We start from the raw sequence: 22178 nt of genomic DNA, 5'->3' as shown, positions 1-22178 counted from the left end.
TATTATGTCATGTTCTAAACAAAAATTAAGCCCTTTAATAAAAGATCGAATTATACTTGTATGAATAATCATTTCACATACATAAGTGCTGCCTTGTCTTTTCTAATGATGATTATTCAAAAAAATTAGTACAGAAAGAGAGACTAAGCTTTACCTTTCCCTGAGAGAAGCTCGATTTAACACAGGGCTGGGAGAATGCTTTGGCATCGTTGAGGGTGCTGAATGGACGAGTAAGGTCCTTGCTGAATGCTGGGGCTTGCTACATGACCGTGAGCTTAAGTACTCATCACACCTTTCCAAAGACTCATCAAAGTCTCTCCCATGGGGTGTCCTGATAACCTGTTTAAAAAATATTTGTATACACCAATAAATGTGGTAATATTATACATACACACAACCTGAGAACATTTTTAAGAGTTAAAAAAAAAGTATAATGTCATAGCTGTACTTAAAGGTAAATTTCAGAATGTAGCAGTCATCATTATCATTTTAAGATTAAATACTGAATATATCTGGATTGTTCATTCTACATGTCTAAAACTTATAAAACCTTATCAATTCCAAGGGCCTTTGAGTAGTAGTGGGGTAAAGGTAGGGGTGTACATATAAAACAAAGGACAATACACAGAAACTAATTATAGCCCAGTTTAGCTATGAGGTCAATCAGAACAGAATTCCACCCCAATACTCACACATTGATTCATTTGTTCTGGGAACAAATGAGTAAGTCAGGACAGAAAAATTAATTCCTACCCTTACTATGTGGAACTTCGATTCTAATAAACTTTACATTCCACTAAGAATATAGTTTTAAAAACACACACATACCAAGGTAAATAAGTAAAATATATAGTATGCCTAAGGATGGTAAGTAGCATGAGAAGAAAATAAAGCAGGGAAGGGGATAAGAAGTGCTGATGGGTGGTGTGGGAGGGGTATAGAAGGAAGGAGTTGCAATTTTAAATAGGATAATCAATGGGGACCTCACAGAGAAAGAGAATATCTTAGTAAAGATCTAAGGAGTAAAGACCTGAAGACCTTAGTAAAGAACACAAGACATAAGTCATGGGGACATCTATAGGAAGATCATTCCAAAAGAGGGAAAAAAAAAAATTAAAGACCCTGTGAGGTGGGGTGGAGAGCATGGCCTGGTATATTAGAAATAGCAAAGAAACCAACAACACTGAACTAAATAGTAGGCAGTGAAGTTAAAAAGGTAGATTTAAAGGATTTAGGCTTCTATGTTGTGACTGTTTTTTGTTTTTGTTTTTGTTTTTGTTTTAAATGAGTTCTCCCTGGCTACTGTGTTAAGAACTGTCTACAGAGGTTCCAAGGGCAGAGGCAGGGAAATCAGCTTGGAAATGATTACAATAAAATATGGAAAAGGATGTTGGACTGGATCAGAGTGATAATGGAGGTGAAATGTGATTAGACTCAAAAGGCATTTGAAAGATAGAGCCAACAGGATTTGCTGATGGACTGGATGTCAAAGATAACACCAGTCTTTCAGCCTAATCAACCTGAAGAGTTGAGTCCGTATGATTTAGTTATTCCAACTGGAAGGGTGGAAGGATGTTAAGAGTCTGTCTTTTGGACATGTTGAGCTTCACATATTAATTTATTAATCACAACACAGAGGAGCAGAATTCAGGAGAAGAGTCCAGAATAAAAATACAGGGAACTGCATGGTATCACCATGGAAGAGAGCATAAATAGAAAGAAGAAAACATCTGAAGACAGAGTCCTAGGAATACTCTGAGAGGCTGAGAAGGTAAGAAGGAAACATGAGACTAAGGAGTGACCAGGGAAGAAGGGGAAGAAACAGGAGAATGTGTTGTCAGCTGAGAGAAAGCGTTTCAAGTAAGAGGAGTAACTGAGTTAAATACCTCTGATAAATCAAATTAGAAAGCACTGCAAATAGACCTTTGTATTTTAGCAATTGGAAGGTCATCAGTAACATCAGCAAGAGTAGCACTGATGGAGTGATGGGAGTGATAATCTGGAGTTGAGTTCAAGAGAGAATGAGAGAGGGGAACTGCATTCATTTAATAAACATCTAACCTCCAGCCACTATTTTAAGTATTGGGACAATGGCATTGAACACAACAAAGTCCCTGCCTTTATGAGTCAATGTCCTAGAAGTATTACTTGGTAAATATCTGACCTTAAAGGAGGTCAATTTGATCTTTAGAAAAGCTAACTAATCTTTCACAGACTCATTTCCCTCATATGTAAAATAGGGTTAATAACAGCTATCTTATAGCTACTGTAAGATATATATATCTTATAGATCATCTACAATTTAAAGTATTTTATAGAATACCTAGGTATATGAATTAGTTATACAATAAATGTAAGTCCTTTATTATTGAACTACCAGTCCAATACAACTTTTGCTTCAATACTACCACAATTTTCACTGTTTTCCAGAATTATAGCAACATATGATGAGTCAGCAGTGAGCTGAATCAAGCTTTCAATCCTAGAACAAAATAGCATGTAATTCAAATGGCTCAGTTACAGTCCCAAATAACTGATCAAGAAATATATGATGTAGACTGAATAAAAAAATCGAAAATTGTTCCACTGTTAGCTGTTCACAGAGATGAAGTAAAAGCACAGTGAATGTCAAAAAAAAAAAAAAGATCAAAGAGATCCATGGTCAACAAATGTTAAGAGTATATATAAGAGAGACAGGAAAGAAAGAAAAAGTGCTGTAATACTGTTTCTAGAGTTATATCCAAATACGAGCTCCTTGGCTTATGCTAGAGAGATTGTGTTCTCTTTGTTAATTTCTTTTTTTTTTTTTTAAAGATTTTACTTATATATTTGAGAGAGAGAGAGAGAGAGAGTGTGTGTGTGCACGCCATAACTCAATACTATTCAACATTTATTAAGCATATTTTATGTAAAAAGTATTGAACATGGTAAAAGACACAGATAAATACACAATATATTTTTGATAAAAATAAATATCACAGACAAAACCTCAAAGAAGTTACAATCCATGACGGCAGACATGAACAAACAAGTACTGACACAACAAAGAGGAAGCAAATTAGAACTAAAGAGGTCTATAACAAGTAACTGTGCAATGGGATCACCGCCAGGATGTAGACTTTGCATGGAATTAGAGTAAATATTTGTACTGTAATGTTTTATATCTAAACAGAGGACTGAAATGTATAATGAGGGGGTGAGTCTTTGATAAGAATCCATTTCAAACTTTCAGTCTTAAACCTTAGCTTAAGAAACATTTCCATAGCTCTTATGAGTTTTCCATAGGGTACTTATTCACTTCAGAAATCAAATGGAATATTAATGTTTTTGGCTCATTACAGAAGAGTTCCTTTCCTGGATGATTCCTCAAGAACACTGGCTTACAGTCCAAAGACTTGGGTTCAAATCCCTGCCTGAGCAGGTCATTTCCCCTCCAAGTTTTTCCTTATCTATAAACCAGGCAAATGATCTCCCAGGTTTGCCACAAAAATGTGGTAAGACTAGTGAAAACACAAAGCAGAGGGTGTAGCTCATGAGACAGAATAATATTTATGTCCTCTGTTTATAGCAATCTTCATGTTTCAGCATAAAGTTCTTTTTTTTTTTACATTTATGGAAATTATCCTTTAAATGCCGAGACCTCAAATATGTAACAATTTCAAAATGTTAAAATGTATCAAGATAAAAAATTTAGTATTTTTGACCCAATCTAAAACTGTTGTAAATAGAAAAGCTTCATATATAAAATTAATTGTAATTTCATAAATGTAATGATGGAAATGACACACTTTTTAAACTTGTGATATTTAAAGGTCTGGTTATACTATACTCATGAAATGAGATTCCTGTAAAGTTGTTTACATGATAATCTGATAAGTTAAATCATATTAATGGCCATAACATTTATATATATATATATATATTTTTTTTTTTTAAGATTTTATTTATTTATTTGACAGAGAGACTAAGAGAGAGCACAAGTAGGAAGAGTGACAGGCAGAGGGAGAGGGAGAAGCAGGCTCTCCGCTGAGCAGGGAGCCCAATGTGGAACTCGATCCCAGGACCCTGAGATCATGACATGAGCTGAAGGCAGAGGCTTAACCAACTGAGTCACCCAGACGCCCCATAACATTTTATATTTATAGGAACTTCAAGATCCAATTAATAGAAGGAAGAATTAACTACTAAGTATAATGGGAAACAGGAAATTCACTTATCCATCAAGTATCTGTTGAAAGTTACTTAGTGCCTGGTAGTCAACAACATGCTTTAAAACTTCTCCTTTGTTGTGGGGCATAAAATTTAAGAAATAAATAAAAATAATTCTAACGGAATTAGCTGGGAAGTAGTTGAGAATAAGGAGTGCAGGAAAAAAGTTCAGTATAGGTATTGCTTTGATGATAAGAAAGTACAGTTCTCATCCAAAGAGAGAGAAGCAGGGACACCTGGTGGCATAGTCTGTTAGGCTCCAACTTTTGGTTTCAGGTCATGATCTCAGGGTCATGAGATCAAGCCCCACATAAGGCTCCACACTCAGTAGGGAGCCTACTTGGGATCCTCTCTCTCCTCCACCAGCTCCCCTCCCTGATTGTGCTCCCTCCCAAATAAATAAATCCCCCCCCCCCCAAAAAAGAAGAAGAAGAAGAAGACAGAAACAGATATTGGTAACTAAGAGCAGTTTCTCAGTTTTGCCAAGAAAATTCCTTAGTGAATCCTATTTCAAGTAAGTAATCAATCCTATCTTATCTAGTTTAAAAATCCTTACGCTCAACTATCTGGTTTGGTTTTAGTAAGATGTACTTCCTTTACACTGGAGGATTCAGAAGAAATTCTAAAATAATGCAATGAAAGTGATAAGTCATTCCTTAAATAGATCAATCCTTGTTTGTGTGTGTGTGTGTGTGTGTGTGTGTGTGTGTCCCTTCTTAGACCACTATTCTATGCATTTATATAAATAACTTGTTTCATCCCCACAACAGTCTTATGGGGTAGATATTTTAATCCTCTGTACTTCATAGCAGAGGAAACTGAAGCAAAGTAGAATAGCTACCAAGTAAGGGGGTCTCGGGCCAGTGACATACGAGAGACCTACGGCAGATCTCCCAAGTGGAAAACTCCCAGAGCCCAAGCCCCTCAGGATACCTAAAAGGAAGGTCTCACAGAAGATGGTCTCACAATCTGATTTACTAACAACCCAAAATATAGAGCTCAGGAACAAACTGTCCTCAAAGAAAAAAGACATCTCCAATTAATTTTATGATGCAATCATAATAATGCTACCAAATCACTAATGGATAGCAGAAGGGTAATTACAGAGCACCCTTACTAGAAGCCATCTATGGACAAAATGTTAAATAAAATATTAAAAAATTAAATTTAGTAACATTAAAGAAAAAGAACATAACGTGACCAGATTGGGTTTACTCAAAGTATACAAGGATAGGCTAATATTAGAAAATCTATTAATCAACTCAATAGATGCTGCAAAAAAGGCGTTTGATAATATTCAACATCCATTTATAATCAAAAAAACATTCTTTGCAAACAGGGAATTTCAAAAAGAACTTTGTTAACTTGTTAAAGGATATTTAACAAAAATCTACTGCAAATAACATTCAAAGGTGTGAAACCTTAGACATGAGCCTATCAAAGACAGGATCAAGACAAGAAGGCACACTGTATTAGGCTATGTTGCAGTAGCAAATTAAGTTTGAAAATCAGTGGCTTAACATAATAAAGGTTCATTTCCCCCTGTGCTTTACAGTAATAGAGGTTAGCAAGAGAAATTACACTTCACAAAACTGTCCAAGGACTGTTTTGATGAGGCACTCTGAACAACTTATGGCTGTATGATCCAGAACATGAGGCCTCATTATCACTGCAATGAGAGAGAGTTCATACCCATTCATTTACGCTTCACCCTGGAAGGGATCCACGTAATTTTCCTTCATAGCCCAGAGAGAGTAGGCCCTATATACCTGAAAGAGGGCTTGAAAGGATGGAAGAGGACATGAATAACAAATAAGCAATAAATGTCTCTGTCACATCCACTATTACTGCTTTTACTGAACATCATATTGAAGATTCTAATCAGTTAAGATAGAGAAATAATTTCAATAGCAGAAATAAAATTCATTATTTGCAGATGATTATTTGCAGTTTCTTCTATTAAAAAATTCAAGAATAGCTATGATAAGAATGTTATACAAAAATCAACTTCAAACCTACATATCAATAAAATACACAAAAAGGTAATTTTACATAAAATATTCTTTATAGTAGGAACCAAAACTAAAAGGTTTCTAGGAATATATCTAACAAAAAATGTGCAACACATTGATGGCAAAGCATTTATAACTTTAGTGAGCCACATGAGAACTGAGACCACCTGCATTCACATGGTATAACTATCAGAACAGAGAAATGAGGCCCACTTACCTGAACATGACTTGACCATGAATTTAAGGAAATTCTTGCCCCAAAAAATTATGTTACAAACCAGTAAATAACCATCATTTGCTTCAGGACATTCCCATAAGTCATTTACCTGAAAGCAGTCTGCTCAATTATCAATCAACTTCCTTCTCGAAACAATAGATTCTTAATCTGGGCAAACAATTCCCTTCTCAGGACAGATCATTGAAATGGACAAACCCTTCCTTACCAAATAAACTGTTCACTTGTCAAGACTTGCTTTAAGACCCCAATCTTTGTGTCCATTAATCCTAAACTTTTTTTTTAAATTTTTATTTATTTATTTATTTGACAGACAGAGATCATAAGCAGGCAGAGAGGCAGCAGAGAGAGAGGAGGAAGCAGGCTCCCTGCTGAGCAGAGAGCCCGACACGGGGCTGGATCCCAGGACCCTGAGATCATGACCTGAGCCGAAGGCAGTGGCTTAACCCACTGAGCCACCCAGGTGCCCCAATCCTAAACTTTTATATCACAGACTTTGTCAATTAGATTCCCTCAGTAAAAGCCCTACCTTGAAACACTGGAGTTCAGACCCCAAAACCCTATAAGTACCTGCCCTTAACCTTCCCCTTTCAGAGACACTACTCCAACTGTCAAGGTGATGGCTTTCCCTTACTGCATTATGTCACAAACCCAGTTTTGCTTGGTATCAACAGACTATTCAGTTATTGTGCTGGACTTCTGGTGATTTGGTAGTAGACAATCCTAGAAGCCCATTAAGATATTAATAGATATACCCTTGCTACCACAGTGAAGACCTTCAATATAGAAACTTTATTTTTCTGAGACTTCTCGAGCTTCCCTCCTGGGAGTTTCTCTGACTACATAGTGAGGTGAGTGAATCTTGGTGTTGAGGCTGGGCTCGGACTTCCTTTTGCTCAACTTCCCAAATGCTTGCTTTGTCTTCAAGGAATGCAGAACCTTTAGTAATCTTTTCATTATGTGATCAGGTCTGAAAACTCATATCCCCAGTGGAAGTCTGTCTTTCATTAACAATACTTATATGTCTCTATCTTTGTCATTTCTTTTTGTGAGTCTTTAAGAGGAAGGTCATGGGAAAATGAACAAAACATTAAGCTACTAAATCCATCCTCCAGTCAGGCCCATGGGTGAACAGGCCACATCACAATCCTTTTTTACTATAAAACTGACCTGTGTCACTTGTCAAAATATCATGAAAACGTCTTTAGGTTTTTTTTCTTGTTTTCTCCTTGGGAAAACATACCTTTAGGAGAAATTGCTCCCATACCTTCCATCTTCCTAGAACTATGGATGTGTCAGGTCTCCCATTGGAGACAACAAGGGGCCGGAGGCACAAAGTATGCAAGCAACCCACTGGCCAATATTGCCAGACTCCTGTGTTTGCCTCACTTTAGGTCTGTAGCCCCTCCAAGTTAGATTCAAGTTGTTTTCGTGTATTTACACTATAATTTTAACCATACAGTTACTGTTGTAAGCACCATAATTTCAGCAATGTCTATGCAAAGAAATCCTTCTGCTATCAGGATGGCAAGCCTGGCAGGATTCAGCATTGCTGCAGACTGACAATTGCTCTTTACCTTCTAGTTCTTCCTTTTCCAAGTATCCCATTTTCTCAGCTATCCTGTTCCTACTCTAACAGAGTATATTAGAAATGGGGTTCAGGTAGGGTGGGAATATGAGAGAGGGGAAAGAGTATGTCAACTCACAGGTCACCCAATGCAGGTCTGATGGACTGGCCCTCCATCACCCAAAGATCCTGGCCTTCAAGCTAGACTCAAGTAATTGCATGGAAGCTCCCCCCGGCCAAGGTTTTATTTATTTATTAGAGAGAGTGAGAAGGGGAGAGAGCATGACAGGGAGAGGTCAGAGGGAGAAGCGGACTCCCTCCTGAGCAGGGAGCCACATGCAGGACTCGATCCCCGGACTCCAGGACCATGACTTGAGCCAACGGAGCCACACAGGTGCCCCTGCATGGAACTTTGAGTGGTCTTTCTTGAGGAGGACATGAGTATGTTCTATGTGAGGGAAGAAAGGTATGCAGAGATATTTTGTGTCCAGAGGGGCAGACTGTCAGATACGGTTAGCTGTCCCCTAAAATTTGTGTTCCCTCTTATGTGGTATAAGATGAACGGGATCAGCGGCCTAACCAGGTTTCTACTTGCTGGCCACTCTTCCTCCTGTGCTTCTAGATATGTGACCAGTTCTTGTCAATGGAATATAAGATGTGACTTAGGTCACAGCCAGGCTTTTAAGAAACAGATGCACTGTGTTGTTAATGACAAATACACTTACATTTCATTAAGACACTGAAATAGTAAAGTTTCAGAACTTCTAGCATTACATTGTATGAGTTAAAAATCCAGAAGTAGAAATACAGACATGACCTGGAGAAGGATAGTGACGACACCATGGGAACAGTGTGTAAGTTCAGGAGCAGCAGGAACAACTAAGTGGTAGGGAATAAAAAATCCAAGCAGAAAACCCTGACCTTGATGTGATATTTATTCATAAATTCAAACATTATGTAAGTGTCCACCAGATACCTATATGCCTGATAGCAAGTGAGGATAAAATGAACAAAACATTACACTTACTTTCAGGGGTTTAGGAAGATACATTAAATCCATATTCTTCTAAGTCCAAGAGGCACCCAGTGTAATAAAGCGATGCTTAGGCATTCGAGGATGCTAAGAGTGATGTAAGGCTACTCTAAATCAACCATATATTCCACACATATATCATAACTTTGCCTAAAGCCAGGTCTGCTTCTCCACTTCCACTAAGGTGGTTTCCTATCCCTTTCAAAGAAATATAAGAACTTTCCGGCTTGAGAGTTCTCATAAAATTCATTTTCCCCAAATAGTTCAGAAGTAATGGATAAAGAAGTGGAAGCAATGTTCATTTGAATGTCTAGCAGTAAAAAGAAGGAGAAAGAGAGGATGATAAAGATAGGGCGATGCAGACTGAGAGGTATGTTCTTTTTCAGGAGCTCTGCAGAATTTGTTTTCTGTCATTTAAGATGGGAATAAAAATTATTGTTTAATTATAAGGCTACATGCAATCCAGTGATATAATCCATATGAAAAGCTTTAAAACTGGAACCCATTATATACATTTAACTTGATTTTTATTATTATGTTTGTGGTCAAAAGAGATGGAGCCAATAAATAAATAAAGGCAAAGAAGGTGTTAATGTTATTAAGAAGGCAGAGTAGAAGGAAAAAGAAAGTGGAAATTAACAGAAAGACTGAAGTAGAGATGAAGATAATGGAGGATAATTCCATCCACAACTGACTGATATGTTCTCTGACAAAGTAGAATATGACATTATGTATGGAAAACGAGAAGGAGAAGAAGTAGAACTTAGGTTGGACTGTGTGTTACAGAATCAACAAGAGAACAAAATGATCAATAGCACTGAAGGCAAATTTGAAGCTAGAAAGGATATCTTTATCAAGACCCAGGTAAAATGGGTTCTATTAACAGAAATACTCTGTTATTAGATGTATATCCATTCATTTACTCATACACTGATTACATATGGCATCATTGATTTTTCAACCTTCACTCCCAAAGTCCCTGCAATGGACTAAACTGTGTCTCTGGAAAATTCATATATTGAAGTCCTAACTCCCACTTAACTGCATTTGGAGTAAGGATTTAAGGTTAAATGAGGTCTTTGGGGTGAGGTCCTAATCTGAAAGGGTTACTGTTCTTAGATACCGGAGCTTGCACTCTCATGCACTCCTGTCTCTCTGCCATGTAGGACATGGTGAAAAGGCAGCTGTCTGCAAGCTAGGAAGAGAGTTGTCACCAGGTACCAAACTGGCTGGCACCCTGATCTTGTACTTCATAGACTCCAGAATTGTGATAAAATAAATTTCTCTTATTTAAATCACCCAGTCTATGATATATATTATGGTAGCCGAAACTAAGACAGTTCTCATTTAAAAACAAATATTTTGTATTGCCTTCATTTATATCTTGAAATGAAATGTATCAAAAATCAACAAATTGTCTTAACTGTAGTATAAAGAGAAATTAATGGAACATGACCTAAAATATGTACTTTAATACATAAATGCTCAAGCATGACTATTCTAGAAAACATAGTGGATGCTTACAGTCACTTACATAAATAGTTTGGAGTTTTAAAATGTAAGAAGATCATAAGCCATTCCATACAAGAAAACCAGGAAAATAAATGAGCTGCCCTATACTTCATCACAGTGTAATATTATACCACATATTTTTAACAAAACAAAGGTATAAGCTTTATAAAATACTTGTATCCCTATAATATGTATCTCAAAACAATGTAAAGGTACCTGTGTTTTATGTAGAGTTAGAATTGTTCTAATAACTATGAACATGTTTTTCACCTCCATTATGGTTGGTGAGATAGCTAAAAACCATGTGTGACATAAAAATTCCTCACCGTTTGGCATTGTCCCACTATTACAGAATATCTAGCATCCCTTATTATTAAATATCAAGAGTACTTCCCCTAAATTACTGTAATAATGGTACCTGTTAAATGCCACCTTGACAATCTCCACTGAGATGGTACACTCCACTGAGTGGTACAATCTCCACTGAGAGCCCATATACTAAATGAATGCCTACGACACAGGCATATTGGAACTACATTGGAGAGAAGAAGTCAATGATTCAGGGGAGTAATGGTAGAAGTGAAAAGAATATGGGGTTATGTACATTGGGGAGGGTATGTGCTTTGGTGAGTGCTGTGAAGTGTGTAAACCTGGCGATTCACACACCTGTACCCCTGGGGATAAAAATATATGTTTATAAAAAATAAAAAATTAAAAAAAAAAGAAGTGAAAAGAATACAAGCATTTATGAGAACAGTTGGGTTATAAGGCTTCCAAGGTAAAGAGAGTTGAGTTTGGTCAAAAGAATAGATAATGATCAAACAGCTACAAATCTTAAAAGGGGAGGCAGCAGATATAGAGATAAGAAGATGTAAGAAAAATAGAAAAGTAAGGATGTTAAAAAGCCTTTATCCCTCAGTACTACCCTCTACTCAAACGAAACTAGCTGTTTCTCTTTTCTCTTTTCTCCCAGGACCCTGTATATATATATAAATCCTAAAACTTTTTTACATTGCTTTCTTTCTCTTGTCTATGCAAAATATATTTCTGAACAGGATTCAAGCAAAGTCCTTTTCCAGAAATTTTTTTGTAAGCACTCCCACCTTTATGACTTTTTTTACTTGTAGAAATCCTAGTGTTCTATTCCCTGAATATTTATTAGCCAGCTACTATGTGCCTATAAGAACGTTCATTCTTTCCATAGAGAAGCTAGCAGTCTTCAATGCTATATATGCATTTCAGTGAAAATCTACCCCTTGAATATAAAAATAATCCTGTGAGTTTACTTACCACCTACTGCTTTAACAAGGATAGTATGAATGATCAACTTCACTCTAACCCTAAAAGTGAAGAATCCAGAAATGATAGTGGGAGACAAAGTTCAGTTCTTTCAAAGAATTCAAGTGGGAAAGAAGATTGTACACTTATCTTTAAATGGACCAGCCAACATAGAGCTGGATTACAGTCACTCTAATAAGATAAAGATTAGTAGCTTATAAACTTTATCCCTGTCTCTCCATTCTGTATTTTTATATATTTGGTTTACTTGTTTTCTCTTAACAACCCACTCAGACAGGGCACCTGGGTGGCCCAGTTGGTTAAGCGTATGACTCTTGGTTTTGGCTCAGGTCATGCTGGAGTTGGGCTTTACACTCAAGGCAGTCTGTCTGAGATTCTTTCTCCCTTTCCCCTGCCCCTCCCACTTGTTCTATCTTTCTCTCTCTCTTAAATAAATCTTAAAAAAAAATTGTTCACACAATACACATATATTAGGAATCCACACCATATATCAGCTAATATTCTAGGTACTAGCAATTATCAATAAGCAGATCAGTAAGGTCCCTACCACCCTGGAACTTAGAGATTAGGAAAACAAGCATATTTTAAACAAAGATGCAAATAAAGATGTAAATAAATACAAGCATAACTTGAGGGAAATGTACAAAGACAGGCTTATCCTTTAGGTAGACCAAATGAGGGTGGCTACCCTGCAAGATAAGGAATATTATGCTTTTTGACCTATGTGTGTACACATGCATATATATTACACACACCAGTGTGCTTGTATGTGTGTGTGTGTGTGTGTGTGTGTAATACATTCCAGATCTGCAACAGGTGAATTATGCCAAGCACACACTCTTGCAGCAGCAGCCTTAAACAAGGGCACAGCCATATACACACACTATGCAAGAGACAGTTCCACCAATACCAATGCTATACTCATAGTCTATGCTAGTGGTTCTCAAACGCCAATCCTTGGATAGATGGCAAGAGAGCTGCATCAGAATCACCTGGAAATGTGTTAAAAATTTAAAAATTCCAGTCTCCTTTCTCAACAATTTCAATTTAGTACCTGGAATGAATTTTTTAAAAAGTTCCACCTAGATGATTCTGATACTCTGTTAGATTTGAGTTCTTAGTCATACATTGCCTTGATTCATTACTTAACTGTCCCATACTTCCTTTATCATGCCCAAAAGCATGGCAAAGTACTCAAACTATGCTGTTCAGTGCTAGTAAACACAGAATAGATTGTCTTCAAGTAAATAAGCAAAGGTATTATAAGGAAAGCTATGATTTTGTTTTTTTTTCTCAAATACACTGACACACCTTATCAAAAAGCTTTCACTTAGGAACAGAAAAGACAAACTCTGAGATGATACTTATCAAAATGGAGGACACAAACTATTAGTAGTATGGCACATAATTTATTATGGTACCCAAAGTGATTTTAGATGATATGCAGGATTATTTTACATGGCACATGGACATAGACTAAATAACACTGAATTACAAAAGAAAACAGATATTATCTTTTCAATTCTCTTTCAGTCAGAAACCTTCAGTTAGCTATTGGTATGTTTCCTACACCTCTCTATCCTTGCTTATCCCATTTTAAGAAATAGAGAGCATGCCTCAGAGCTTTTGGAAAACAACCTAGCCAGAACTTTGTAACATTGTTTTGTTTATCTAGCCAGAACTTTGTAACATTGTTTTGTTTTCACTGTATCCTTTACAGCAATCATCCATTTAAAGCATAAGATACTGATTTTTCATTTATAGTAGTGAGGTAAATAAAAAGTGAATTTAAAGAAAACAGCACAAATTACATGCAGATATTCTAAAAATTATAAGGATGGTCTATGAATGAAGTTGAGAAATAGTACTGTGCAAGTTATTACTAAAAGTAGCCACCAATTTCTCTGGTCTATGTCTCTCACACACAAATACACAAACACATTCAATAAGTAATTGTATATATACCACAAATTGTTGTACAAAGACATTCAATAAGAAGTCTGTTCTATCACTTGACATTGTAGCCAAAATAATGATATTCTATGATATGACAATATTGTTTGTCCATTTTCTTGACTAAATGATTACAATAATCTCTGACCATATATATAAGAAATGTACATTTATGTGCATTATGGCTTTTATGTGAAAGCCAGGACAATTATCATTCTGTGATTTATACTTACATACCTTATAATCCTTGGGTCGGTAGCAGCCAAGATGAGCATGATCTGAAAAAGGATGTACAAAAGAATTAAATTATAGATATTTCATATCAAAAAGAAGAAAATTTGGTTTCATCTTTGATTTTTGCTACAATTTCTATGTTTATTTGTTTATAATTTCTTTGATTTCTATGATTATAATTTCATAGAGCAGTATTCAAAAGTATCTTAAAATCCTTCAACAATGCCATATGAGTAAAGATGATACACACTAAGCTAAAATCTGTATCCATTCTTCAGTAATTAGGTGATTACACAAATACTATTTTCATTGGAGTTAGAGGTATCAGAATATAGACCAGAATAATTTTTTTGTTGCTAAATCAATTCACCTACATGGAATGGATAATTTTTAGTAGATAAGCCAGTTTATGATGAAATATAATTTGAATATATGTATTTGATAGGTATTGCCAAACTGCAAGTGTTCCCATTCTTGGGAGTCTACACTACAGTCAAGTGAGTATACTGGCAAGAGGACCAGCTTTAGAGTGTGGTAGCACAGGTGTACAGACCTTGTGACAAATACATCCATAATACAGTTCAGTCACTAGCACCTCCTGTATAACCTTGAACTTATTATTTAACCTTTCTAAGTCTCATATTCCTCATCTGTCTCATGTATTTCTTTCATAAATTGTTTTAAATACTATATCAAGTATTACATGTGAGGCAATAAAATAAATAAAATAAATAAACTAACTTCATCATCAACATCGTTACTCTCAAGTTCTAAGTCAAACAAGCCTAAATGCAATTTCTGATTCCACCACTTATCAAATATATTACTTTGGTCAAGTTATATAAGTAATCCGTGTTTCATTCCTCATTTTAAAAGTATGAAGACAATGCCTACTTTGCCTCGGAGAGTCATAGTAATGATTAAATTATACCGCTTATGAAAGTTCCTAGCACAGTATCTCTAACAAAGTGGATCATAAAACTATTCTAACTCTCTCCTGGGATAAAGACCACTATATTGCAGATGCAGGTTTTGGGTTTTCCTCATTACTTAAAGAAGTCAACACTTAAGTATTATAATCTCTGTATATTGACATTCAAGCAAATCAGAACCATAATTTGCAATTCCACTTCCTTACACATTCTAGTCAAAAGCATTCTAACATTCTATATTTTATTTTACCAAACCACCTTATTAAAAAAAAAAAAAGAAATGATTATATATAGAGAGACCTAGGATAGTCAATAGTCAGTCAATTAATTAGCTTTCTTTTAAGGCACAAGATCTTGTTTGTTTACCAAGTGTCTTTTTTTTAATTTTAATTTTTTATTTTTTATAAACATATATTTTTATCCCCAGGGGTACAGTTGTGTGAATCGCCAGGTTTACACACTTCACAGCACTCACCAAAGCACATACCCTCCCCAATGTCCATAACCCCACCCCCCTTCTCCCAACCCCCATCCCCTCAGGAACCCTCAATTTGTTTTGTGAGATTAAGAGTCACTTATGGTTTGTCTCCCTCCCGATCCCATCTTGTTTCATTGATTCTTCTCCTACCCACTTAAGCCCCCATGTTGCATCACTACTTCCTCATATCAGGGAGATCATATGATAGTTGTCTTTCTCCGCTTGACTTATTTTGCTAAGCACGATACGCTCTAGTTCCATCCAGTTGTCGCAAATGGCAAGATTTCATTTCTTTTGATGGCTGCATAGTATTCCATTGTGTATATATACCACCTCTTCTTTATCCATTCATCTGTTGATGGACATCCAGGTTCTTTCCATAGTTTGGCTATTGTGGACATTGCTGCTATAAACATTCGGGTGCACGTGCCCCTTCGGATCACTACATTTCTATCTTTAGAGTCAATACCCAGTAGTGTGATTGCTGGGTCATAGGGCAGTTCCATTTTCAACATTTTGAGGAACCTCCATGCTGTTTTCCAGAGTGGTTGCACCAGCTGGCATTCCCACCAACACTGTAGGAGAGTTCCCCTTTCTCCGCATCCTAGCCAGCATCTGTCATTTCCTGACTTGTTGATTTTAGCCATTCTGACTGGTGTGAGGTGATATCTCATTGTGGTTTTGATTTGTATTTCCCTGATGCAGAGTGATATGGAGCACTTTTTCATGTGTCTGTTGGCCATCTGGATGTCTTTGCAGAAATGTCTGTTTATGTCCTCTGCCCATTTCTTGATTGGATTATTTGTTCTTTGGGTGTTGAGTTTGCTAAGTTCTTTATAGATTTTGGACACTAGTCCTTTATCTGATATGTCGTTTGCAAATATCTTCTCCCATTCTGTCAGTTGTCTTTTGGTTTTGTTCACTGTTTCCTTTGCTGTGCAAAAGCTTTTGATCTTGATAAAATCCCAATAGTTCATTTTTGCCCTTGCTTCCCTTGCCTTTGGCAATGTTCCTAGGAAGATGTTGCTGCGGCTGAGGTCGAAGAGGTTGCTGCCTGTGTTCTCCTCAAGGATTTTGATGGATTCCTTTCTCACATTGAGGTCCTGCATCCATTTTGAGTCTATTTGTTTACCAAGTGTCTTGAACCATTACAGCGACTAGCTGAAACATTAATGTCTTGCACACAAGGCCAACTTTACGCTTTAAGTCAGTAAGACTCAACTTACTTCAAGTGCTTTTCAAAATTAAAAATAAAAATAGATCCCAGCTCAACTTCTCTTCCATAAAGTCTAATAATGTATAGCTGGCCACAGCAGCAGAAATAAAAGAATGATATGGACATAATGAACCTAATTCTCCACACGTGCTAACTTTGAAAATTAAGGTAATAATTTCTGTACTTGGTATATATCCTTTCTGGCAGCTAATGTAATATTAAAATTATCAGTATATTAAAACTCCAGTATGTCTTCTGCTTTCCACAAACCATTTATAAATCTACCCTAACAGAGACAGATTTATAATTTTCTTTTATTTTTAGAGATCCAGCTGTTAACTGAGGTTCCCGACACTTGCACTTCATCACCTTTACTGATAATTACCCACTAACCTCACACTAACTGTATTCTAAAAGCAGGAGATAAAGGAGATAAAAGTCATGGCCCATGCTTGTGAAATGCTTGTAATTTACCTTGGTTAAGTTACACAAAGTTGAATAACAGCAGCATAAAAGAAGAGGCTAAGCGAGAATGGTACAGGCAATTAATGTTATTTTAAAAAGTCATATCAGAGATTAATCTCTCAAGGTTGAAGGCAATCAGAGAAAACTTCCTAAGGAGGAGAAAGCTAACCTGAGCATTAATGGATGGGTCACACTTAAGAGAAGTATGAAGAACAATCTGAGGGGTTTGAAGTGGCGGGGGGTGGGAGGTAGTGGGTATTATAGAGGGCACGGATTGCATGGAGCACTGGGTGTGGTACAAAAATAATGAATACAGTTATGCTGAAAATAAATAAAAAATAAATTAAAAAAAAAAGAGAGAAGTATGAAGAAAAATTAGAGCTAATTCAGACTGTGCATGTATACATGTGTTTGTGACCTTGATCACCTTTGACTTTACTTCTTTAAACCTCATGTTTCTTGATCTGTAAAATGGAGATAAATAATAGTATCTAAAATTCTTTTTTTTTTTCCTTAAAGATTTTATTTATGTATTTGACACAGAGAGAGAGAGAGATCACAAATAGGCAGAGGCAGGCAGAGAGAAAGGGAAGCAGGCTCCCCGCCGAGCAGAGAGCCCAATGTGGGACTTGATCCCAGGACCCTGAGATCATGACCTGAGCTGAAGGCAGAGGCTTTAACCCACTGAGCCACCCAGGCGCCTATAAAATTCTTGATTATTGTTAAGTAACCAATGAATATTAGTACTTAGAATCAAGGCCAGCAGAAAATACATTCAATAAATGTTAGCTATTACCTGGTTCTCTAATAACCTCATGAAATAGAATAGGTGTTATGAATTGAATGTTGGTCTCCTCCCAAAATTCCTATGTTGAAGTCTTAACCCCCATAGTGATGGGACATTTGAGTAGTAATCAGGATTAGATGAGGTCATGCAGGTAGGACCCTCATGATGGAAAGAGCATCTTTCTAAGAAAAGACAGCAGACAGCTTGCACATGAATATGTGCTCAGACACTCTCCCTCTCTCTCTAAAGCTGTGTATACAAAGATGAGGTCATGTGAGCATACAGGGAGATGGCAGCTTCTACAACTCAAGAGAGGAGATCTCAGAATGAAACCTACTTTGCTAGCACCTCGATTTGGGGCTTCCTAGCCTCTAGAATTGTGAGAAAAATAAACATCCCCTGTTTAAGTCCCCTGTCTATGGTATTTTGCTGTGGCAGCGTGAGCAGACTGGTAGAACACATAAGATGAGTAGGTATTTCTGCTTTACATTTCAGGAAGCTGACCTCCTCTATTGTTCAAAAGTAATGGAACTAAGGTCTTTGATTATTTCACACAAGAGAATCAAAATGCCTTTAGTCTCAAAAATGACATCACATTCTGGATTTGTTAACAAAATGGATGTGATATATAATCAGATTAGTCAGGTATCAAGTAGTGACTAACTGTATGGGTTAAAAACAAATGTGGTGGGGTGCCTGGGTGGCTCAGTGGGTTAAAGCCTCTTCCTTTGGCTCAGGTCATGATCCCAGGGTCCTGGGATTGAGCCCCACACATCGGGCTCTCTGCTTGGCAGAGAGCCTGCTTCCCCTTCTCTCTCTCTGCCTGCCTTTCTGCCTAGTTGTGATCTCCCTCTCTGTGTCAAATAAATAAATAAAATCTTTAAAAAACAAACAAACAAACAAATGTGTTAATCAGTCATCAAAATATTTCCATAGCAACCATCTAATATAGAAACAAAGATCCACTTTGTACAAAGGTCACCATTTCTGCTGGGAGTATTCTGATAACTTAGAGCCTTTGCATCCTTCTTCTCTCCACAGTGGACCCTCACCCACCAGGCTCAAATATGACTCAGTCCTAAAGGGCCAGTCCTGACTTGAACCAAGAAGGGCTTAAGAAACTTTAATCTAAAACTTAGCATCCCTGTATTAGCTCATCCTTTCTATCAAAATAATTCTTGAGCTCCATTCTGATGATTACAGCCAATATGTGTTCCCTATGAATCAATTCATATTCTGGAAACCTCTACAGTATTCCACCTGGAAGGGTACTGTTATCTTCTTTTTTTTCATGGTTTCAAGGAATTGAACCCCATTCTGGTAGTGAGTGCTACTACTATTGCAAAACATCCCTACTGATGAATGTGTGTACCTACAAAACTTCAAAGAGTATGCCCCTGGAGTCCTTTATCAGCAATTATCCTATTACTATTTTAATGCCCACATAACATCCTAAGGTTGGCCTCTGCTCTCCTGTGAATCTTCGTGGAGCACACAGCCATGTATTTGTTATATGCCAGTCCCTGTAACTGGAAGCAAAGCTAAGATGCCCAGCTTTATGAAATAAAACCAGGGTTTAATATCTCTTAGGGGATCCCACCTTCTAAAAAGGAAAGACATATAACATGTGTTTTCTGTCTCTTGATCACTTTTGATACCTTCACCGGAAACTGGTTACTCTGACCTCTAATGTTTTCATCTTTCTTATTTCTATTGCTTTCTGAAATCTCATCAGCAAAAGACTCAGACTTTCCCCATTTTTGTGTGAAGTTTAGCAAACAGCAAACTTATCAGTGGCTGAAGAATGATGATCATGAAAAGATAAACTAATGTCTAATAAGCACATGAAAAAACATTCAATGCCCTTAGTCAAATGTAAATTAAAGTTTAAATTAAAGATGTAAATTAAATTAAATTAAAATGTAATTTCATTCATTAATTAATTAAATGTAAATTTAATTAATTAAATGTAAATTAAATTAAAGATGTAAATTAAAGTGAGACAGGACTTCCTATCCACTAGAATGGTTAAAAAAAGGCAATAATAACAAGTGTTGTCAAAGATGTGGAGAAACTAGACCATCATACATTGTTGGTGGGAATGTAAAATGTCAGAGCCATGTTGGAAAACAACTGGCAATTTTTTAAAAAGTTAAATACAGATTTACCATATGAACTGGTAATTCCATTCCCAGGTATCAAAAAAAAATAAATAAAGACATGTATCTATGCAAAGACTCCAATGAAAATGCTCAAAGTAGCACCATTCATAATGGCCAAAAGTGGAAACAACCCAGGGACTCAAGGTGAGAATATAGATTTATTGCAAATGGGTATGAGAAAATTCCTTTGGATGATAAAAATATTCTTAGAATGGATTGTGGAGATTTTATAACTGTGCAAATTTATTTAAAATCATTCAGTTGTGTACTCAGAATAGGTGAATTTTATGATATATAAATTACAGCTTACTAAAGTTGATAAAAATGTTTAATTAATAATAGAAAATGAAGAAACTAAAAAAGGGATACCTAAAATGATACAGTTTAGCTGCCCACTGCTCTGTGAGATGAGGCACACATTTAAATAAAAGCTGAAACAAATAAGATATCTTGCTAGTAAGTATACATATAAAATGACTATTTGCTATTTTACTCAGAATAGTAAAATGTTACCATTTATTATCCTCTATTCCAGTAATGACATACTAGCTTTCAGAATATAATTTCCAATTTATTTTACTTTACAAACAATAACCACCAAACAAAGAGGTTAGTTGAAGCTCATAAAAAGATTACAATCTTAGGTGGAAATGAAACTCATAAAAGAATCTTCAAAATGAAGAGAAAAAGAGAAGATTCCTTCAAAGAGGAGACAGAATCTAACATCTTTTCATATTCTAAGCAAATAAAAAAGGGGCCAGGATGATGCCCTCAATTTCCTCCTCAAAAATACCAATGGTCGGATAAAGCTTATAAACATTCTTGTAACGCAAGACATGCTGGATCTCTTCAAAAGGACTGCACAAATTACAATTAGAATTATATACTATGGAAATTCCAGATAAAGATAACGTGCTTGAAAAACTTGTCTTAAAAAAAAAAAAAATACATGTAAGTGGAAATAGAGTAAGTGGGAAGAGTGGTGGGAGGAAGGAAGTTGGGGCAAGAAACCCTGGACCCCAGACCAACCAGGACTGTTCTGGAACTCTCCAACAAGCCACTTAACCTGTCTAGGCCTCTGTCATTTTTCCTGATCAAATATAGTTAAATTCATCCTCATGCGATTATTATGATGACTAAAATAGTCAATGGTGGTGAAATGGTATCCTATAAAAATTTAATTTTTAGGTAGGATAATTTGGCAAGAAAAGGTTTAAGAATTTCCATTAAAGTCACTAATGAAAATTCACTCTATCATAAGAAATTCCCATATGCATTTTAATAGCTGTTGAGACCCTAAAGCACAACCACCCAATGGCTAGACAAAAAAAAAAGGCAGTCAAATGATAGGAACATTAAAGTAGAGAAATGAGATGGAAAAACTCTTTACAGTAGAAGGGCAAGTAATAAATGTACCAAGAATAAGGGAATTTTAAAAATCACTATTTGGCAAACTTTACAGCAATAAATTGTTTTAAGCAAGAATCATCAATGTATGCTAAAGGAGTCAAAGTCGAGGTGACAGGATATAATAGTCTTAAAATATCTCCCCATTAATTACAAAGGGAAGAGATAGCACCTTTATGATGCAGAAACCTAGCAGACCCCATCTTAATTAAAGAGCAAATGAGTATCACCAGTAACAAAGAAGTATCACATGCTTTCTGACATGTTGCACTGAGAGTAACACATCACATCTGTTATATTCTGGGGGGAAATGAATAATCTAAATTAAATCATGAGGGAAAATCAAGCAAACCCAAATTGAGGGACATTCAACCGAATTAACTGGCCTATACTCTTCAAAATCATCAGTGTCAAACACAAAGATAGATTAGGGAACTGATCCATTTTAAAGAAATCTAAAGTGTTCTGCAGTTCCTCAAGTACGAATCCTTTACCTTTAACTTGAGGAACTACAGAACACTTATTAAAGAAATTGAAGAAAACACAAAAAGATGGAAGACCATTCAATGCTCATGGATCAGAAGAATACACATTGTGGTGCAAAAACAATGAATACTGTTATGCTGAAAAGAAATAAAAAATAAATAAATTTAAAAAATATGTCTATACTGCCTAAA

The 22178-nt window shown here is 36.2% G+C and overlaps 1 protein-coding gene across 4 annotated transcripts in view; it reads right to left on the bottom strand.

Moving 5' to 3' along the window:
* SPATA6 (spermatogenesis associated 6) overlaps positions 1–22178 on the bottom strand; it is a 150835-nt gene that overhangs the window by 50627 nt on the left and 78030 nt on the right. For all 4 annotated transcript variants that reach the window (XM_032301777.1, XM_032301775.1, XM_032301776.1 and 1 more), the window contains 2 exons: positions 14058–14098; positions 155–339 (listed from right to left, as the gene is read on the bottom strand). In XM_032301777.1, the coding sequence (XP_032157668.1) occupies positions 155–339; positions 14058–14098 (226 nt within the window). The remainder of the gene's footprint in view (positions 1–154; positions 340–14057; positions 14099–22178) is intronic.

Source organism: Mustela erminea, chromosome 10, assembly GCF_009829155.1.
Source record: "Mustela erminea isolate mMusErm1 chromosome 10, mMusErm1.Pri, whole genome shotgun sequence".
Taxonomy (NCBI): domain Eukaryota; kingdom Metazoa; phylum Chordata; class Mammalia; order Carnivora; family Mustelidae; genus Mustela; species Mustela erminea.
This window is presented reverse-complemented; position numbering and strand designations above follow the sequence as displayed.